Source organism: Condylura cristata, unplaced genomic scaffold (assembly GCF_000260355.1).
Source record: "Condylura cristata isolate star-nosed mole 26May11 unplaced genomic scaffold, ConCri1.0 scaffold00003, whole genome shotgun sequence".
Lineage (NCBI taxonomy): Eukaryota > Metazoa > Chordata > Mammalia > Eulipotyphla > Talpidae > Condylura > Condylura cristata.
In genome coordinates, this window is record NW_004567104.1 from 34,983,145 (window position 1) to 35,001,439 (window position 18,295).

The 18,295-nt window shown below is 42.2% G+C and overlaps 1 protein-coding gene across 3 annotated transcripts in view; it reads left to right on the forward strand.

The window, feature by feature from the left end:
• The window catches only part of B4GALT4 (UDP-Gal:betaGlcNAc beta 1,4- galactosyltransferase, polypeptide 4), a 25,027-nt gene extending 7,720 nt beyond the window's left edge, over positions 1-17,307 (forward strand). The window contains exons 2-8 of one of the 3 annotated variants that reach the window (XR_001145780.1): positions 783-1,170; positions 3,144-3,376; positions 6,617-6,804; positions 7,966-8,088; positions 10,300-10,404; positions 13,892-14,399; positions 15,220-17,307. Coding sequence is in view for 2 of the 3 variants with exons in the window: in XM_004675196.2 (XP_004675253.1) it covers positions 918-1,170; positions 3,144-3,376; positions 6,617-6,804; positions 7,966-8,088; positions 10,300-10,404; positions 13,892-14,024 (1,035 nt within the window). In the remaining variant the exon portion in view is untranslated. Of the gene's footprint in view, positions 1-782; positions 1,171-3,143; positions 3,377-6,616; positions 6,805-7,965; positions 8,089-10,299; positions 10,405-13,891; positions 15,118-15,219 lie in introns of those variants that run through there. The other 2 variants (XM_004675196.2, XM_012729490.1) reach the window with 2 other exon arrangements.
• The last annotated feature ends 988 nt before the right edge of the window (positions 17,308-18,295 follow it).

Consider the following 18,295-nt stretch of genomic DNA (forward strand, 5'->3'; position numbering starts at 1 on the left):
TATATATGTACCACATCTTTTTTATCCAGTCATCTACTTTTGGGCATTTGGGCTGCTTCCATGTTTTTCCAATTGTAAATAAAGCAGCAATAAACAGCCCATGCTGCATTTTTAATATAACACTTAGAACTACAAGATCCTTGACTTTTCATTCTCTTTCATTCAGGAACTTGTTTTGCTGGCTTTTAAAAAGAAGAGCTTTTTCTTTTCCCCGATTCCCTCTTTGGCGCCAAATGCATTGTAAAGTGCGATTTCACATGTTGCTAACCTCTGAGCATACGATCCTACAGTTACAGTTTATGAGGCTTTAAAAGCATAGTAATAAAAGCATATAGAGGTTCCTGTGTGCCTGGCAAGGCTCTAAGTACCGGACTGTGAGCCTGTCTGCATTTGATGCGATAGCTACTGTGCCAGGAGGGGCAATGGGAAGAGAACCATAGTGCTGTGCCTTAGCTGTGCCCTGCTCGGATCCCAGGAGCCTGCACCGTCTCTCTTGCCCTTCTGTTTCTAAGCAGTATCTGGAAATGGTTTACTTCTTGGGTGACAGACAGCCTGGGGGATAACCCAGAGAGAACATCTGTGATGTACAGATGATTGGAATCTTCTTTCTTTCAAATCTCTAGGTTGTAATCTCAAAACTTTCCTTGGAGAACTCCCAGCTGAAAAGGGGCAGGGGGAGAAGGGGAGGGTTGGAGGGGACAGGTTTTCAGTTTGTGTTGAAGTGAAGCAATTCCTGACAGGATTTCCATTTGAAACAAAACATCTTTGTGGTTGTCTTTTAGAGTTTGTCGGAGCAGAACTACTGAGTAAAGCAGCTTTGTTACTTGAGTTGTAAAGTTCTCAATCATATTGGAAAAGTTGAAGCTTCCTGCCAGCAGTGTGGTGGAGAGATACATTTTGCTCATAGAAGAGAAGATATGGGCTTCAAAGTGACTTCTCATTTTTCCTATAAATTTCGGTTACTGTTGCTTTTTACCTTATGCCTGACAGTGTTGGGGTGGGCCACTAGTAATTACTTTGTGGATGCTATCCGTGAGATTCCTAAAGCAAAGGATTTCATGGCTAACTTCAACAAGATCGTAGTTTGGAGGAAGGAAGAAACTGTGACAGAGGAAGCATCCACGAATAAAGCAAATCTGGAGAGCTGCCCTTCTTTGTCTCCATACCTCAGTACGTATCTTTTTTTTACTTTTACAAATGCTTTTTCTGAAATATCTCTATAAAAGCCAAAAGTATATAGCTTGGCTAGGTTTTTCAAAATGTATGTGTAGCACTATGTATATTTTCTCCTGTTTTTGACCTTTCTAGCGTTGGAAACACACACACACACACACACACACACACACACAGTGTCTGCTATTTACTGTTCAACCTTTGTTTGTGAAATGTATCTACATTTCACAGCACTTTAGCCTCCTACATCAATATGCATGTACCACTTCCCAGGTTTAGCGGTTCAGCTGGGGGTTGGTTGATCTAGGCTGTGCTCTTCCTGCCTCTCATCCTCCCAGAACCACTGGGAGTAGGGGGTGGGCCCACAAGACTCTGCAGAGTTCCTTTAGGACATCCTTCCCCTTAACAGCCAGTGTTCAGAAGCACAAGGGGAGAAACACAGGAGCACATTCAGGGCTCCACTTGTGTCTCCTGTGAGCATCCTCTTGATCAAAAGTCAAGGAGCAGGACTGAGTAATTTTTCAGTATAATTTTAGTGTTTATTCCTTAGACATGTTGTATTTTTTGCTTCCTCTTTGATGTCTTGCCTTTTCATTTAAAGCAACAATAGATTTTAGTGAGCACACTGACCAGAGAGGCAAACTCCACAGCCGTGTTGTATATAACCCACAAAGTCTGTCAGAATATCTGATAAATATTCTGACTCTCCAGAGCATCAAAATGCTTGTAGTTTGCCAGATAGTTCTCTGAGTCTTCCCTTATATTGTTGCCTCTCCTTTCTGTTGTCCAAGCTGCCCGTGGATTCCTGTTTATTCATCCAGAATCCAGCTTCTGTGTCCTGTCTTCCATCTGGGATTGCCCCAGTGTTAAACTTCTGTTCCTCGTGTGTCTGGCCAAATTTCTGTTGTGCCGATCACAGAGTATGGCTCATATGCTTGTCTTTCTTTCCCAGGTGGGCAGGCAGGGGAAGGCAGGTCTTCTTTTCTAGCTCTACAGTGTCCAGTGTCCCTGACCATGCCTGCATGCATGGTGAGGACTGTAAATGAACTTTTCTTGGTGGGAGGGTTCTGGGGACCTTCGGGAGCTCAGCGAAACAAAACTCCACAGACCCACTTTCCCTGTTAAATCACATATAGTGATATTAGCATGCTGCTTCCTTTTACTCAGTCACGAAAACACCAAAACAGATACTCCTGACTTAATGGGGGAAATTGTTCTGCTTACAGGTTACATAAACTGATATAGGAACAAGTTTAATTAAAATGCATATCTGATTGTATTATCCACTTTACTCAAACCCTCACAACATTTGATGTCAATTAATGCATCCATAGCTGATAAACTGTTGAAAAGTGGGACCGAGCTGAGCTAGTACCTGACCTTCAGGGGTTACCAGGACAGAGTGTTTCTTTTTTTTTTTTTTAAGATTTATTTATTTGTTCATACAGAACTGGGGTACAGGCCAGAGGCTCAGGGGCAGTGAGAGGCTTCACCAGAGACAGAGTGGGAAACAGAACAGGCAGATCCACGAAGTACACTGTTGAGGGGAGCAGCGGGCGGGCCAGGAGAGGTCTGCCACACCATGTGGTCACTTCCGGGGCAGGCGGGAATCGGACTCCTGCGGAAGCAGCTTTAGATTTTCAGTGCTGTGCTTTAACCCGCTGCACCACCAGGGAGGGCCCAGAGTGTGTCTTTTCTTTGAGCATAAATCATTGCACTCAAATCTACTTACCCACCTGTGAGGAATGTTCTTATACATATTATGTGTGTTTGCAGTCAATAATCTGGGCATATGACCCTGTAGTTATAGTTTCTGACCAAATAAGGCTTTAAAAGCAATAATAGTAAAAGCTAACACTCATTTAGAGGTTCCTGTGTGCCCAGCAAGACTCGCAGTACTGTACTGTGAGGCTGTCTGCAGTTGATGTGATAGCTACAGTTGTTGCATTTGCTGTTTTTTTGTTTTTTAGAAGGACGGAGCCAGCTCATTTTCAAACCAGATATCACACTGGAGGACGTGCAGGCTGAAAATCCCAGCGTGCACAGGGGCCGCTATCACCCTGAGGACTGTCAGGCTACACAGCGGGTTGCCATCCTCATTCCACACCGGAACAGGGAGAGGCACCTGCTGTACCTGCTGGAGCATCTCCATCCCTTTCTGCAGAGGCAGCAGCTGGACTACGGCATCTACGTCATCCACCAAGTGAGTACGAGGACGGGGACAGCAGAACAGCAGAACCTCCTCTTTGGGGGGATGTGGGTTAGATGAGCATCGAGCTATCTTCAAAAGAGAGCTTTCTTCCCTCACTGACCCTTGAAAGAAGTAAAGGAAATTCTTGTCCGTGAGTGTGGAGCTGTGGACCTAAGTTCTGGGAAGTTTTCTGAAGAGAAACTTTGTCGAAGCCTGTCATTGGTCAGCCCTTCCACGGTAGCCGATGACCGCCCTGAGATTGACCTTGTTTCTTTCTGCCTTTGCTGTCCACGGTACCATGAGCTATGAGATTTGTTTTTCCTTACTAAGCATGGCTATTCAGTGGGGCTCTAGACCAAGGATTTGATAGATGACCGTGTTTTAATAGCCATGGAGTTTTATGATTGACTCTACCTTCCCGCCTTTAGTTTGCCTATTATGTAAAACATACTATGTTTAGTTTTTGCTTTTTGATTATGTAAAACATATTCTGTTTAGATTTTACTTTCTGATTCCTTTACTTGACTCGTAGAAGCCTTTGTAGGAACACAGTGAGGGAAAGTTTGACTGCTTTTGAGGAGTTTCAGTAGAGTTGATATTGAAATATAACCTGTATTTGATGTTGATGTATTCAGAGAAATAAGGCACAAATTTAAATATCTGTGTGTAGCTTTTCAAATTGTTCTAGACCATCCAAATAATTCCCTTCAAAGCTTTAGAATTTGCTAAGAAATATAAGCAAAATCATTAGTTATATGCTTAATATTGGTTATAATATTAATATTCTTTTTTTTTTAAAGATTTATTTATTCATTCATACAGAACTGGGGTACAGGCTAGAGATGCGGAGGGAGAGAGGATTTACCAGAGACGGAGTGGGGAGCAGAACAGGCAGATCGATGAAGTACACTGCTGAGGAGAGGTCTGCCCCGCCACGTGGATCTCCCCCGGGGCAGGCAGGGACCGAACTCATGCGGAAGCGGCCCCAGCTTCTTGGTGCTGTGCTTTAACCTGCTGCGCACCAGGGAGGGCCCAATATTAATATTCTTAAGAGAAAATGTTTTTGTAAACCAGTGTGCAGTGTATACATTATAATAAATGTATTGGAATTCAGTGTATATATCTAATACATTTATACCCATCTTTTTAGGATTCAAAACAAAATTTTACTATTACATTAGTAATACGATAATATAATATTATTACATTAATAATATATGTATAATACAATAATAATATAATATTAGTGATTTGTAATATAATTAGTAACTATTATATTAGTTTATAATTATTTCTACTTTGAACATTGTTAGTCATTCTGGGTTTTTACTTACCATTAGTCATTCTGGGTTTTTACTTACTGTTAGTCATTCTGGGTTTTTACTTACCATAGCAGCCACTATTTTTTTTTATCTTATTTATTTATGCATACAAAAACTGGAGTGCAAGCCAGAGATGTGGGAGGTGAGAGGGTTCACCAGAGGCAGAGTATGGAGCAGAACAGGCAGATGGACTGAGGGTTGTAGCCAGCAGGTCAGGAGATATCTGCCACGCCATGTGGGTCACCTCCTTGGCCAGGGATGGAACTCGTGCTGCAGTGGCTGCTGGTAGCTTCATAGTGCTTTGCTTTAACCTGTTGCCCCAGGGAGAGCCCACAGCCTTTATTTTTATGGCTGCTCTTATGTTACTCTTTCCAGGTAAGCTGTTGAGTACTGCCAGTGTTTTGTCTTGATAAACTATTACCAAATTCTTAAGGAATTTGATCCAGACAGCCCAGAAAAAAAAAATCATACTGTAAGGTCTTTTTTATAGCATAGCTTTGGTTGTATTATGGTTGAATTAGACTTCTTACTCAGGATGAATCCCCCTGTAAGGACATGATGAAGATTAGCCTTCACCATTTAGTGTGATAGGATTCCCTTGCAGCCATTCCAAGAAACTTTTAAGTAGCTTAGTGATATTAACAATAATCTTCTGTTTATATGTCAACATATAAACCCTGTCTTTTGGATAGGATAAAATTAAAAAGTCAGCAGTGAAACAGTGATAATTGAATGACATGACTAGTATGTAAGAAAGGTTTTATAGCTTTATGTGGATTAAGTAAAAGTATCTTTAAAATTTTTTTACTTAACTGTATTTTAAAACTATGTTTTTTTAATGTGGAAAAATACACATAACATAATAATTAAAAAAAATTATTATAGTAGTTTATTTGTACATAATTTTGTTCCTTTTTCCATCTCAGTTGTAATCCCTGTGGACTTCCCAATGACCAATTCACCCATGTGCCATCACCATAGTCCTGTGCACTTCCTGCCCAAACCCCCCGTTTTTGATCCCATTCCCCACTCCACCCCATAAAATGTCTTGGTATATAGTTGCTCATTATTATTTTTTTCCCCCTGGTCCTTTATGCTGCTGCTATCCTTTATGCTCCTGCTATGAGTGAAACCATCTGGTATTTTTCTTTTTCTTTCTGGCTTATTTTACTAAGCATGATTCTTCCAGCTCCATCCATGTTGCTGCAAAAGGCATGAGTTTATCATTTTTGATCGCTGAGTAATATTCCACAGTGTATATGCACCACCTCTTTTTAATCCCATCATCTACTTTTGGGCATTTGGGTTGATTCCATGTCTTTCCAATTGTAAATAAAGCAGCAATAAACATGGGGGTACAGGTGTCTTTTTGAATCAGTGTTTTTGTGTTTTTTGGGTAGATACCTAGGAATGGGATTACTGGGTTGTATGGAAGCTCCATTTTTAGCACAAATACTATGATTTTAACCATTGTTAAATGTAAAGTTCATTAGTATTAAGTATAATCACATTATTGTACAGCCAATCTGTAGAACTTTTTTATTTTGTACAATTAAAACTATGCCTACTATGGTGATGGCACACGGGTGATTTGGTGAAGGGAAGCCCACGGGGATTATAACTGAGATGGAAAAAGGCACAAAATGTTGTAAAAATAAACTATTATATTATTTTTTTTTAAAAAACTATACCTGTTGAACAATTCCCACTTAAAGGTATATTTTTAAATTATGGAATATCAGTAGGCATAAAAACATAAAGAAACAGCAAACAGGCTTTTCCTCTTGCATCTGCTCTTCAGCACTTCATATCACAAGTACAATCTTGTGGGTTGGCAAGAATAATACCAGCTGCTGCATCTGAACTGAAGAGGGGCACGGTGTGAAACCTGTGTAAGGAGCTGTTCAATTTTTAATTTCCTTATCTATAGGCTGGAAGTAAAAAGTTTAATCGAGCCAAGCTCTTGAATGTGGGCTATCTAGAAGCTCTTAAGGATGAAAATTGGGACTGCTTCATATTCCACGATGTGGACCTGGTGCCCGAGAATGACTTTAACCTTTACAAGTGTGAGAGTCAGCCCAAGCATCTGGTGGTTGGCAGGAACAGCACTGGCTACAGGTAAGGCAGGTCTGTTTGTGGCTTGCTTAGGTGGTGGAGTGTCTTAGGAAAATGGGAAAAAAAGGTCTATGATATACCAATTTAAGCTCAGAACAAAAATTAAATTCTCTACTTTCTTTAAAAAAAGCTAATTTCTATAGAACAGCTTTTGCAGAGGATCACAAAGGTACCCAGGAAGGAACAGGAGAGAAGTAGTCTTAGCATTGCCAATGTCGGCCAGCCGCACCTGCAGCACCCACAAACAGGACTTTGTGAGCTGCCACACGCTGAGCAGAGCGCAGTAGCTTCTCTGCCTGTCGCTGACTTCCCCCCTAGGAGCTAACAAGAGCACACCCTTTAGTCAACTTTCAGGCCTCTCTAGTGAGACTGTGATGTCTTTTCCAGACTTTGGCATCTTCCCAGAGTCCGAGGGAGCATGCAAAGGGGCACACCCACCCAATAGTCTGCCTGGTAGCCGAGGTATCTCAATCTCAGTAATCCAAAACAGGATTTACTGTCTTCCTCTGAACACATAATTGCTGTTCTGCATACCCTGCTTTTGTGAAGGCACTACCTGGTTGCCCAAGCCAGAAACTACAGGGTTATGGTGGCGTCTGCATTTTTCAGGGACGCTGAGATGTAGATTTACATGTTCAGTAGACATTTATATAAAGAGTGTGTAGGAACTGGCTTCTGCTTTCCATCTGAGCACCTTACAAATTAAAAAAAAAGAAAAAGAAAACAACCAATGCAGTATATATGTATGTCACTCATGCCAAACCTGGATGCAGCCTCAGAATCCTTAATCCAGTGCCCTCGGCAGCCATTACTATGTATTCGATTGACTCATGAGATGAAATCAGTCGTCCAGGGCTGATGTAAAAAGGGACACATTTACAGTTTTCTCTACAGGCCTCTGCATACAAACCTTAACAGTTTCAAGTGTGTGGTACCTTGCTTAGTGAGCAGATGTGAGCATTTGTTTAGACAGAAAAGGTCAAAGAGGAAGTTGCCAGGGACAATGGGAATTGGGTGCCAAACAGGAGCAGAGGGGTAAAGTACATGGTCTTCAGAGAGCTTCTAGGATGTCAACCCTGAAACTGGAAGTTTCCAACATGTCCATGGAGAACAAAAAGGCGTTGTACTATGTTCTTACCTTTTCTCTCTTCTCCCTTGCTCCAGGTTACGTTACAGTGGATATTTTGGGGGTGTTACTGCCCTAAGCAGAGAGCAGTTTTTCAAGGTGAATGGATTCTCTAACAACTACTGGGGATGGGGAGGCGAAGACGATGACCTCAGACTCAGGTGAACAACAGAGACAGGTCCCCTTCATAGGGCGCTGCTATCAGTGGTGGCCCTGAAAAAATACATTCATGGATAGTGCCTATAGTTGCCAGACCAGTAGCTTGGGAGACCCTTTGATTTGGGCCAAGCAGTGTCAGGGAATGAGAGACAGACCGCAGGATGACCCAAACTGCTCATTGTCACTGGCAGTTTTGAAACGATGGAGGGTGGTCTCTTCTTGGCCCACAGGTGGGTATCTGGGGTTCAGGCTGACAGTGAAGGCCTCTTTAGACTTCTCAGAGGGTATTACTTCCTGAGACAGGGTCTCACCAGGGGGTGGAGAGTCCCTAACTGTGGGGTATCTGCAAACTAACCTTAGAGATAGTGGCCAGAAGCATGCCTTATGCATTCTCCTAGATCCCAGGGCATCCTGGCACACTCCAGTATCCAGGGCAGGGCATGCCAGCAGCCTGTGAGGAGCTGCACTCTGAAACCGAAGGGGACCAGTGTCCTCTCTCTGTCCACTCGCCCACCCTGTGTGTGGGGAGCAGCTCCTGGCCTGGGTCCTGGGCCTGGCTCCTGGCTGCTGGCAGTACTGTAGATTCTCTTGGAGTACTTTCTGTTTCACCTCCTCTCTCTGCTCTCCTCCCTGGACGTGGGTTTCATGGCCCAATAGTTAAAGGTCTCCCCATCTCCCAGAAAGAAGTATTCGAGGAATCTAGGGTTAGAATGTTCTGACTTGTAAAAACAAGGTCTTTTGCACTATTAGGTAACCCCCTTTTCCTGCTGTTGCCTCTTGGCAAAGAAATTTCCCAGCTGGGGTTTGAATGAATAGATATGTGATTGCCAAAAATTTTCCATTGCATCAGTGTAAAGAAGCCAGGGCTCCATGCTGCTCTCACTCCCATGTCTAGGCAGAGCCTCTGGAATGTTTCTGGCAGGGGAGAATGGATTTCCCTGACTAAAGGTTCCCTGGAAACAGCCATAGTAACAGGCAGCAGCTTCTCACGGCCCAGTCCTTCAGCAGCCTGCGTGACTTGTGAAATACACAGAGGGTGTCTGCTAGATTTGAGGGCTGGCAGAGCAAGAGAAGCAGGCTGTATCCCAATTCCCAAGTACCCTTCAGTGCACAGTGGAATGATCAGTAAAACTTTGCACTTACCATGAATTTTCATTGGCCCTTTCCCTGTTCCTCCTGAGCTTCAAGGTAGAAGGGAGCCCCAGGTTTTGCTTGCATTTGATAGGAACATCACGGCTTCCAGAGTGGTTCTTAGCAAATGCCAAATAACTTGAACATAAAAGTTGGTTAAGATGTATTTACTAATGTTTACTCACCTGTGAACAGACTCCACCTTCCTTTGCAGTTACCATGTTATGCTTTGCAAAGAGTGTTCCATGTGGACTGTCTCCTTTGATCCTGTCAGATAGCTCTCCTCTGCTTTACAATGAGGAAACCAGGACTTGGACAAATGCACTGACTTACCACATTTGCAAACTACAAAGTGTAAACCTAGGTGTGTGAGCTTTAGAGCCTGTGACCTTGATGATCATTAGTTTCCTTCCTTGAAAGAAGGAAACACTTAAGTAAATTAAGGCTCCTAAGAGATTCAGTGTTCCTATCTATCATGATGTATTAAGTACCTGCTTGGTTTTTTTAAATGCTGAACTATAAAATTGATGAATCTCATTTGTACCCAGCAGCAAGTGTTAAATTTGATTTTTAATTATGGACTTAACAATTGTCAGAGGTCCAGCATTATGCAATAATTTTTTCTTCTTATTTTTATTATCACTTTTTTTATTGAATCAATATGCATATTGTGACAATTTTAGAAAGATTTATTATCTATACATACAGAACTGGGGTACAGGCCAGAGGCACAGGGGCAGTGAGAGGATTCACCAGAGACACTGGGGAGCAGAACAGGCAGATCCAATAAGTACACTGCTGAGGGGAGAAGCGGGCGGGTCAGGAAATGTCTGCTGCGCCATGTGGGTCACCTCTGGTGTGGGGATCAAACCCATGCTGAAGTGGCTTTAGCTTCCTAGTGCTGTGCTTTTAACCCGCTATGCCACTAGGGAGGGCCCATGACAATTTTTAAATCAAGTGACTCAGCTGTGACTGTGAGTTTGTGCATGTGTATAAATTTTTGCTAATGATTCTTTTTAGTGACTTTTATAGGTAGGTGAGGGTGATAGTCTTTTTTAAAAACACCATTGTTCTTTTTCTAGGGTTGAACTTCAGAGAATGAAAATAGTCCGGCCATTGCCCGAAGTGGGTAAATATACAATGATCCTCCACACTAGAGACAGAGGCAATGAAGTAAATGGTGATAGGTAAGACCTGCTTTCACACCCCTGGCCAGCTACCTGATGTCTCTTTTGTCAGTAAGGACTAAGGTGAATTCAGTCAGATGAGCCAGTTAGTTTTGTTTAAAGCCTTTTATAAGGTAATTTCCAAACAGACACCAAAAAGTGGGGTAATTTCCAAACAGACACAAAAAAGTGGGGATGAGATATTGGATCTTCAGCAGACCCAGCTTCAACTGTTACCACTTCATGACCTAACTTGTTTCTCTTGCCTTTCTGTCCTCCTGCATTGGATTATTTAGAAGCGAATCACAGATTTCACAGCATTCTATGTGAAATAATTGAGTCTGTGTCCTTAAAATATAAGAAGTCCTAAAAAAAAAGCAAAAAAAAAAAAACACCCCAAACATAATCATATAATCATACCTGAAATAAATTGATAACATACTTCCTTAATATCACCAAAAACAGTCAATATTCAACTTCCCTGATTACTACTTCATAAATATCACAATGTTTTGTTGTTGTTGGTTTATTCAAGTCAGGACCTGGGTGAGCTTCACACATTGTGCTTGTGTAATCTCTTTTAATCTATCAATTCCCGCACCCCTCTTCTATTTTCCCTTGCAGATTTGTGGAATGACCAAATCACATGTCTAATGCAACTCCCTCCATTATGGAGTTTGCCATTGCATCCAGGTGGTATCACTTGAGATGTGCCTCTGACGCTTACATTTTCATGTAAGGTGAAGGCTTGAGCAGGTTTTGGTATTACTTGGGGCAAGGACACATCACCAGTGGTGCCTTGGACTTCACCTTGTGCCTCTGTGTGAAAGACATGAAGTCTGGTCCTTGCCTTTGTGATATTAAGAATGATCTGTGAGCTCAAGTGTTGTCAGCCCTACCTGCTCCTCGTGAGGTTCCCCTCGGTTCTTTACTTCCCAATTTTAGCAGCCTCTGCTAATCATCATCTGTTTTTTGTTATTCAATGGGCTTTGCAAAATTCTGATATTGTTACTTCTGCATTTACTAGATTTTTCAACACAGGTCTTGTCCTCTAAGTCTGTTTCAGTACAGAGTATGGATTTTATAGAAAAAGCAAAATAAAGTGAAAGAATGTACTTTGGTTTTTGTTTTCATAATGATGAGTTGACCCTTCAGGTGTGGTTCATAATTCTTTTTGGTTCATCCTGCTGGCTCCTAAGTCTGTTGACACCATCAGAGTGGTCCAGATGGTTTCCCCTGGAGCCGTGGTGTGAGAGCCTCTGTGCTATGGAGCTCTGGCCCATCTTGCAGCTCTTCCTGCCCCAGGAATCAGCCCCCTTTTTACATCTACTTTACATCATTGTTCATTTGGGTACAATGTTTTCTTTCCCCTCTCAGGTATAGTTCCCATAGAATTCCCACCACCGCTCACCGCTCACCTGTGCGCCGTCACCACCAACCCTTGTGTTCTTCCCTCCCTGATTTGATCCCTGTCTCTCCCCCTCCCCTGGAGAATGTCTCCAATTTATAGTTGTCTGGTTTTTTTGTTTGTTTGTTTGTTTTACTGTTAATTATTTTTTCCCCTAATACCTTATTTGCTTCCCCTATATTCCTTCTATAAATGAAACCATCTAATACTTTTCCTTTTTCCTGTGGACTTATTTCATTGAGCATAATCCCTTCTAGTTCCATCCATATTGCTGTGAATGGCATGAGTTGATCTCTTTTGATTTCTGAATGGTATTCCATTGTATATATATATGCCACATCTTCTTGATCCAATCATCTGTTTTTGGGCATTTGGGTTATTTCCAAGTCTGACCTATTATAAATAGGGACTGATCACAAAGATATACAAAGGACTCAAACAGTTCAACAAAAACAAAGTAAAAAATTCAGTCAAAGAATGGTCAGAAGAACTAAATAGACACTTCTCCAGAGAGGAAATGGATGGAATTAGCCATTTCCTGGCAGATAAGCCATTTCTTTTGGGGCCTCTGACTAAAGAAAAGAAGCTACATTTCTTTGTTCTGTTTCCTCCCCCCCGCAATTTTAAAACTGTATTAAAGGACTGGTAGCTCTTTTGTTGGCTTCTATATATATATATATATTTTTTTTTGGCTTCTACATTTTAAAACAATGTTAAAAGGCATTTATTTAGGCTTTTTGTTAGAATCTGCCACTTGAACAAAGTGACTTCTTTTTTTCCACGTAGCCCCCTAGTCTTTGTCTACGAGTGTGGTTTTGTCTCTTCAAATTAAAAAGAAATATTGAATGGATACAAAAGAATAATTATTAATTATTTGGAAAGTCTAAAGATTTGTGATGCTGTCAGTAGGGTATCCCCACCCAATTGATGCCTGTTACCTGTGTTGCCTTCCCTAACCCCACTAAACCACCCCTGAACCCAAATGGTTAACAGTTTCCTGAATTTTTTTTTAAGATTTATTTATTTGTGCATACAGAACTGGGGTACAGGCCAGAGGTGCAGGGGTGGTGAGAAGATTCACCAGAAACAGAGTGGGGAGCAGGACAGGCCAACTGACGAAGTATACTGCTGAGGGGAGCAGCAGATGGGTCAGGAGAGGTCTGCCGCGCCATGTGGGTCACCTCTAGGGCAGGGATCTAACTCATGCTGAAGTAGCTTTAGCTTCTTAGTGCTGTGCTTTAGCCCGCTGTGCCACCAGGGAGGGCCCAGTTTCCTGAACTTTTGTGATAATGATAATTATTTCTACTATAGGATGGTTTTCTTGTTTTCCCATGGTTGTATCCCTTCACAAAAGATTGAGAAATTACACTGTATTATTTTTCTCTGATTTTATTTAGCTCAACATTATGCTTTTGTTCTCTATCCACATTGTTACTATAACCAAACTGTGCTGCTTTTCATTCCTAAGCTCCTGGAGACCACTTCAGTTCCCCATCCCCTCAGCCCGTGACATCTGGGACTCCAGCCCCACCAGGGGCTCTTCCCCAGAGGCATGCCGCCCTGTCCTCACTCCTGCATGGTCTTCACAGGGTGGACTCTCTCTGGGGGTCCTTCCTCTTACCTTCTTCACTGGATAAAGTTCTCCTCTTTCAAGCCTCAGTTTTACCTCTCTCTCTCCAGACTCCCTTATGAAGCCAGGGGCCCCTTCATCTTTCTCCTCTACCTGCCTAACTTTGAGACAGTGGTGAAAGCTACGTGCCCTCTCTGCCCACAGACAGCCATGGAGGATTCATAGATTCCTTGAAGCACATTCTAGGATGTTAGCAGCTCATGATACAGATCAGTCACTTGTATTTCTGTGCTTTGATTAGTGCCAAGGTCTTACATGGGGTCTGACATGAGGATACATGACCATGATGTGCTACATTATGGGGAAAAATAATGACCAAATGACCCCACTTTTTTTTTTTTTTTTGCTGTAGAAAATCCAATTGATGAAATAATTTAAAATTACTTTTTACCATATTTTGTGACAAGGCAAAATGCAATGGAAATAGATATTAAAGTCTTATTCACAACTGTTCTTTTTTTTATCTTTAGGATGAAGCTTTTACAGCAGGTGTCACGAGTGTGGAAAACAGATGGGTTGAGTAGCTGTAGTTATAAGCTACTCTCTGTGGATTACAATCCTCTATATATTAACCTCACAGTGGATTTCTGGTCTGACCCATGACCCTGAATCAGCTCAGAAGAACTGAATATTTGATTGCAATAATTTTGAACCAGAGACTTCCTTTGGTAGTTCAAAATAAGAACAACCAAATAGATCTTAATTTATTAATTATTAAGCCAATTATTAAGCCGAATTTTTTCTTTTTGTACTTTCTTAGCGGAGTTCTTGGTGATATGGAATGTAAACACTAGTGTAACAAGACTGCTTTCTCAGTTGTTTTATCATAGGAATTAAACATCATGATATAAATACTTGAAGGACTATGTGTAAAAGACTCTACAAAGGATATGTGAATGCTGCTTGAAGAAAATGCCAAGGGAAATAAAATAGCTAAATGCCCTGGAAAACCAGAATTATTCTCCTCAAGGTAGAAAGGTACGAAGACATAATTCTGTTACTTATCCTGCATGTTCACCTATGAAGAGGTGAAAAGAAGGTCACAGAAGGGAGGAGAAAGGTGAAGAATCAAGATGCAATGACCTTGGGAATGAAGCAGACAGAACAGGGTCAGATGAGAGACGGCTGCAGTTGGCTACAGTTACGCTGGCGGCTGCTGCTTCTGTGTGACTGAGTGTCCTGCCCAGAGGTGCCTTCCAGGACAAGCCCAGCAGAGAACCTACTAGTTTTTTAAGCATTTTTGTAAAATGATTTTGTATATGTATGGTGTGGGTTTAGTTTACAAATAGCAAAGGAATAATAGTAGTAAAAGTGAAATAGCTTTGGGTGCTCAGTCTTGTTTGTTTCTTACTTGAGACCTAAAATGTATTCATTTCAGGGTTGATAATCCTAAATAGCTTGCAAATGAAACAGATGAGACAAGCCCTTCTACTCCCTCTTTTCCATTCTCTGTTCCTCTCCTGTAAGTGTAAGGAATATTCTCTCCTACACCACATCATGTTTTTTGTTCTCTTCATCATTTTGTGCCTTCCCCTTTGCCAGGATCAAAAACGGGCAAGGCTGGGCCTGGGCACACCTGGTTGGTCCTGGGCTAGGAAGGGTTGGGGTCCTCTGCCAGGCCTTGGCAAGCCTTTAACTTGAAAGTGGGGCCATGGCACTGACTCGGGCAGTGGCAGTGATTTGGGAGAGAAGTCACCAGAACTGCTGAGCTTCCTGGGGCGGGGCAGGGATGTGGGAGGGCAGTCTAAGGAAGGCAGTGGGATGGTGGGTCAGGACTAAGAGTATTTTGTTTGCACAGATGAATGGACATGTGTAATGTAGATAGATGTGGGTGTTCTTCAGGGAGTATTAAGCAGCGGTGCCCAGCTCATCATTGTTATATGAAATGGTTAAACTTCAGTATGATGGGTGCCAACCAATAAGTGTAAGTAATATCCTTTCCAAAGGGGAGAGGGAAGGCATAGGAGAGCTTGGGGTACTCAAGAAAGATAGCATCCACCTCCCAAGTAAGGAAGGAAAATTTGAAAGAACATCTGTCTGTCTATCTGTCTGGCATCTATCTCCCTCTTTCCCCTTCTTCCCTCTGTCCCTCCCTGCATAGACATGACAGATTTACCTCAGACTGGTCATCTCATTTAATTTGGGGACAAGTAAAAGCTCTGTCTTTATTTAGCAAGCACTTATTTTCATAGTCTCCCCTACCCCTTGACCTTCTCATTCTTTTTATCTTTCTGGAATACAGCCCCAGTTTCTTAATTAAAACCTACATGCCTACGCTAGGCCTCCCCAGCCTGGTCTTGGTTGGGGATGGAGGGTAAAGCACAAGAATGCTGTGTGTAAGGAATCTGAGGATCTGTATTTGGGGACTCAATGTGTCATTCAGTGGAAACAAAGTACAGCTACTGCCCTGTGGAAACTCCCTGTATGTTTTCAGTGTTTAAAAAGGCTCTGTGGTTTTTAATAAGGCAGGACCCACTGTGATATGGCCAATACTGTTTAGATAATTCTTTCATGGTAATGTACAAGTCAAGGATGACCCACTAGGACACTTCTTGATGTGAAAGATAATTTTTAACTGCCTTTGTTTCCTCACTGTCTTCCTCACTTTTCCTGGCCTGGAGGTCCCCATGGGCTCAAGGCTTCACTGCCACCACCTCAGCTGCGGGGGTGGGGTGGGGGTGAGGGTTAGACCTCAGCTGCACTGAGCCTCCCTAATTCCTGCCCTGTTTTGCGTTGTCAGTGGTCACAAAGAGGCCAGGCTTTACTTTAAAGCTTGTCTACTAGAATTGCTAAGGATTATATGGGTGCAGTCTATTTGATTCACAAATACTTACAGAGTGCACTAATTTAAGGGCTACTGATTTTTTTTTTTCCGCTATCATGCATTCTTACAGTGCTTTAGAGTTTGCAGTGTTTCCAGACACATTTTATTCAGTCTATTGACTCTTAAGTTGGTTGATGATGAAGAGGAGGTTCAGAACAGGTGGAGGTCCTGACAGACACCTCATAGCTAGAAGATGCCAGAGTAAGGGCAAATTCAGTTATCTGATACCATGGTGGGCTTCTTTCGTTCTTTGAAGTATTTTTCCTGAATCTGTAGCCCTGCCTTACTCTAGACAAGTTTGGTATCTTCTGGATCCTAAAAACTATGTTCCATTCTCATTTGGTCTCTCTAAACTTTTTTCTAGACTTCCTCCCTGGTTTTTCTGCCTTTAACCCCATTACTTCTACTCAGCTCCTCCTGGACATATTTCTTGGGGGTCCATCATGCTCTTGAATGGACTCTGGGGAAAGATGACACATTTCTTATGAGACTTAAAACAGACACTTTTCCCACATTTTATACATATGTACAGTCCTTATCAAAATCCATTAACATGATTCAATCTCACAGAAGGTGGTAAGTAACCAGGTGAAGTGAAGCAGAAATACTAAATAGAGAAGAAAAAAGGAAATTGTTCAGTCAATAGAAATGAGAAATCAGCAGTTTCCAATCTCAACCACAGCCAGACTCAAAAGAGAAACTGTCAAATCAAGTTAGTGGGGTGGGTGTAGGGAGTGAAAGGACTTAAAATTGCAAATTCAACCAACTATTTTTATTCTTTCATTTATGGGTAGCTAGAAAGTACCTGTCCTGCTGCTATGGGTAGGAATTTGTTTATTCCAGATCATGTAGAAAGAAAAGATTACAAGGCTGACAGATTGAGAAGAACGGACTTTGTAAGGCTTGGAGCCAAGTAGCAATCTAGGAAGGAAAACAACCAAGGAGCTTGATGACCCCATCTGCTATTGCAATCAAATAAAACTCTGAGTTAACCTGTCACATTCTGGTTTTGGTAGTAATTGTTCTTTGCATACCTGATAAGTATGTGGAATGACATCGAGGAAGTAGGAAGTTTAACAAGGAAGTTGTATCTGGGTGTGCCTACCCAGCAATCCACCAACTCCCGGAACCCAGCTCTCCTACTCTCCTTTCCTTTCTGGAGCTGGTGGGATTGGAGATGGCTTTGGTGGTGCTAGGTCTGGAACACACCCTGAACAGCAATTTGGGTTTCACGTGAACCCATTTTTAGTTCCTGCAGTTAGAAGGAAGAGGGGAAGGCTGGGCTCCTAGGGGATGGAAATAGGACTGGCCTGAGCAGAAACAACTCTGAGGTTAAATGAGTCTTCTGGCTACAAGGGCAGGGATCCTCAATGGCTGGACTCTGCAGGGGAATCCTCTGGTCTGGGTTTGCCTTGCTGGAAGTTGTGTCTTTCCCATGTATTGAAAACCTGGACATAGTGGGTACCCAAATTCAGGGTGCTGTTTGGTTTTGGAGGAGTAGAGTCTGTCCACATCTATGATGGGATGTGTATATTCTATGAAAGATGAATCTGAGACTCCAGGTAAGAAGCTAGTGGGAGAAGGGGCAGGGACAGTGGCTAACTGAAGGCCTGTTCTAATCACTTGGTAGAGAGAGCAATGTAAGATTTAGGAAGCAGCACTGGGGCCCACCAACTAGAGATGAATTTGTTACAGGAAAATGTACAGAGAAAATTAAAAGTGGGGGCTAGTTGTCACTCACCCTTTAGTATGAATTTGCTTGCAAAAAGGCTTTTCTTAAACTAGCTGAGAGTGAGTCACAAGAATGGAGATTTGTAGTAGAATTTTGGAGCATGAAGTCCCTGAGAAGAAAGCAGAAGTGAGTATGAAACAGGATTTGCTCATCTGGATAGAGAGTGAAGGCACTGGAAAACCTAGTTAGCAGTAGAAGAGAAAGGGACTGAGAACACAGGAGATTATGGAAACAGAGGGGAGCGTTGCCCAGAGTAAAGGGTGCTCCTTCCCACCTCCCCCTCCTAAAAGATCACAGAGAGAACCTTCTCCATCAGGT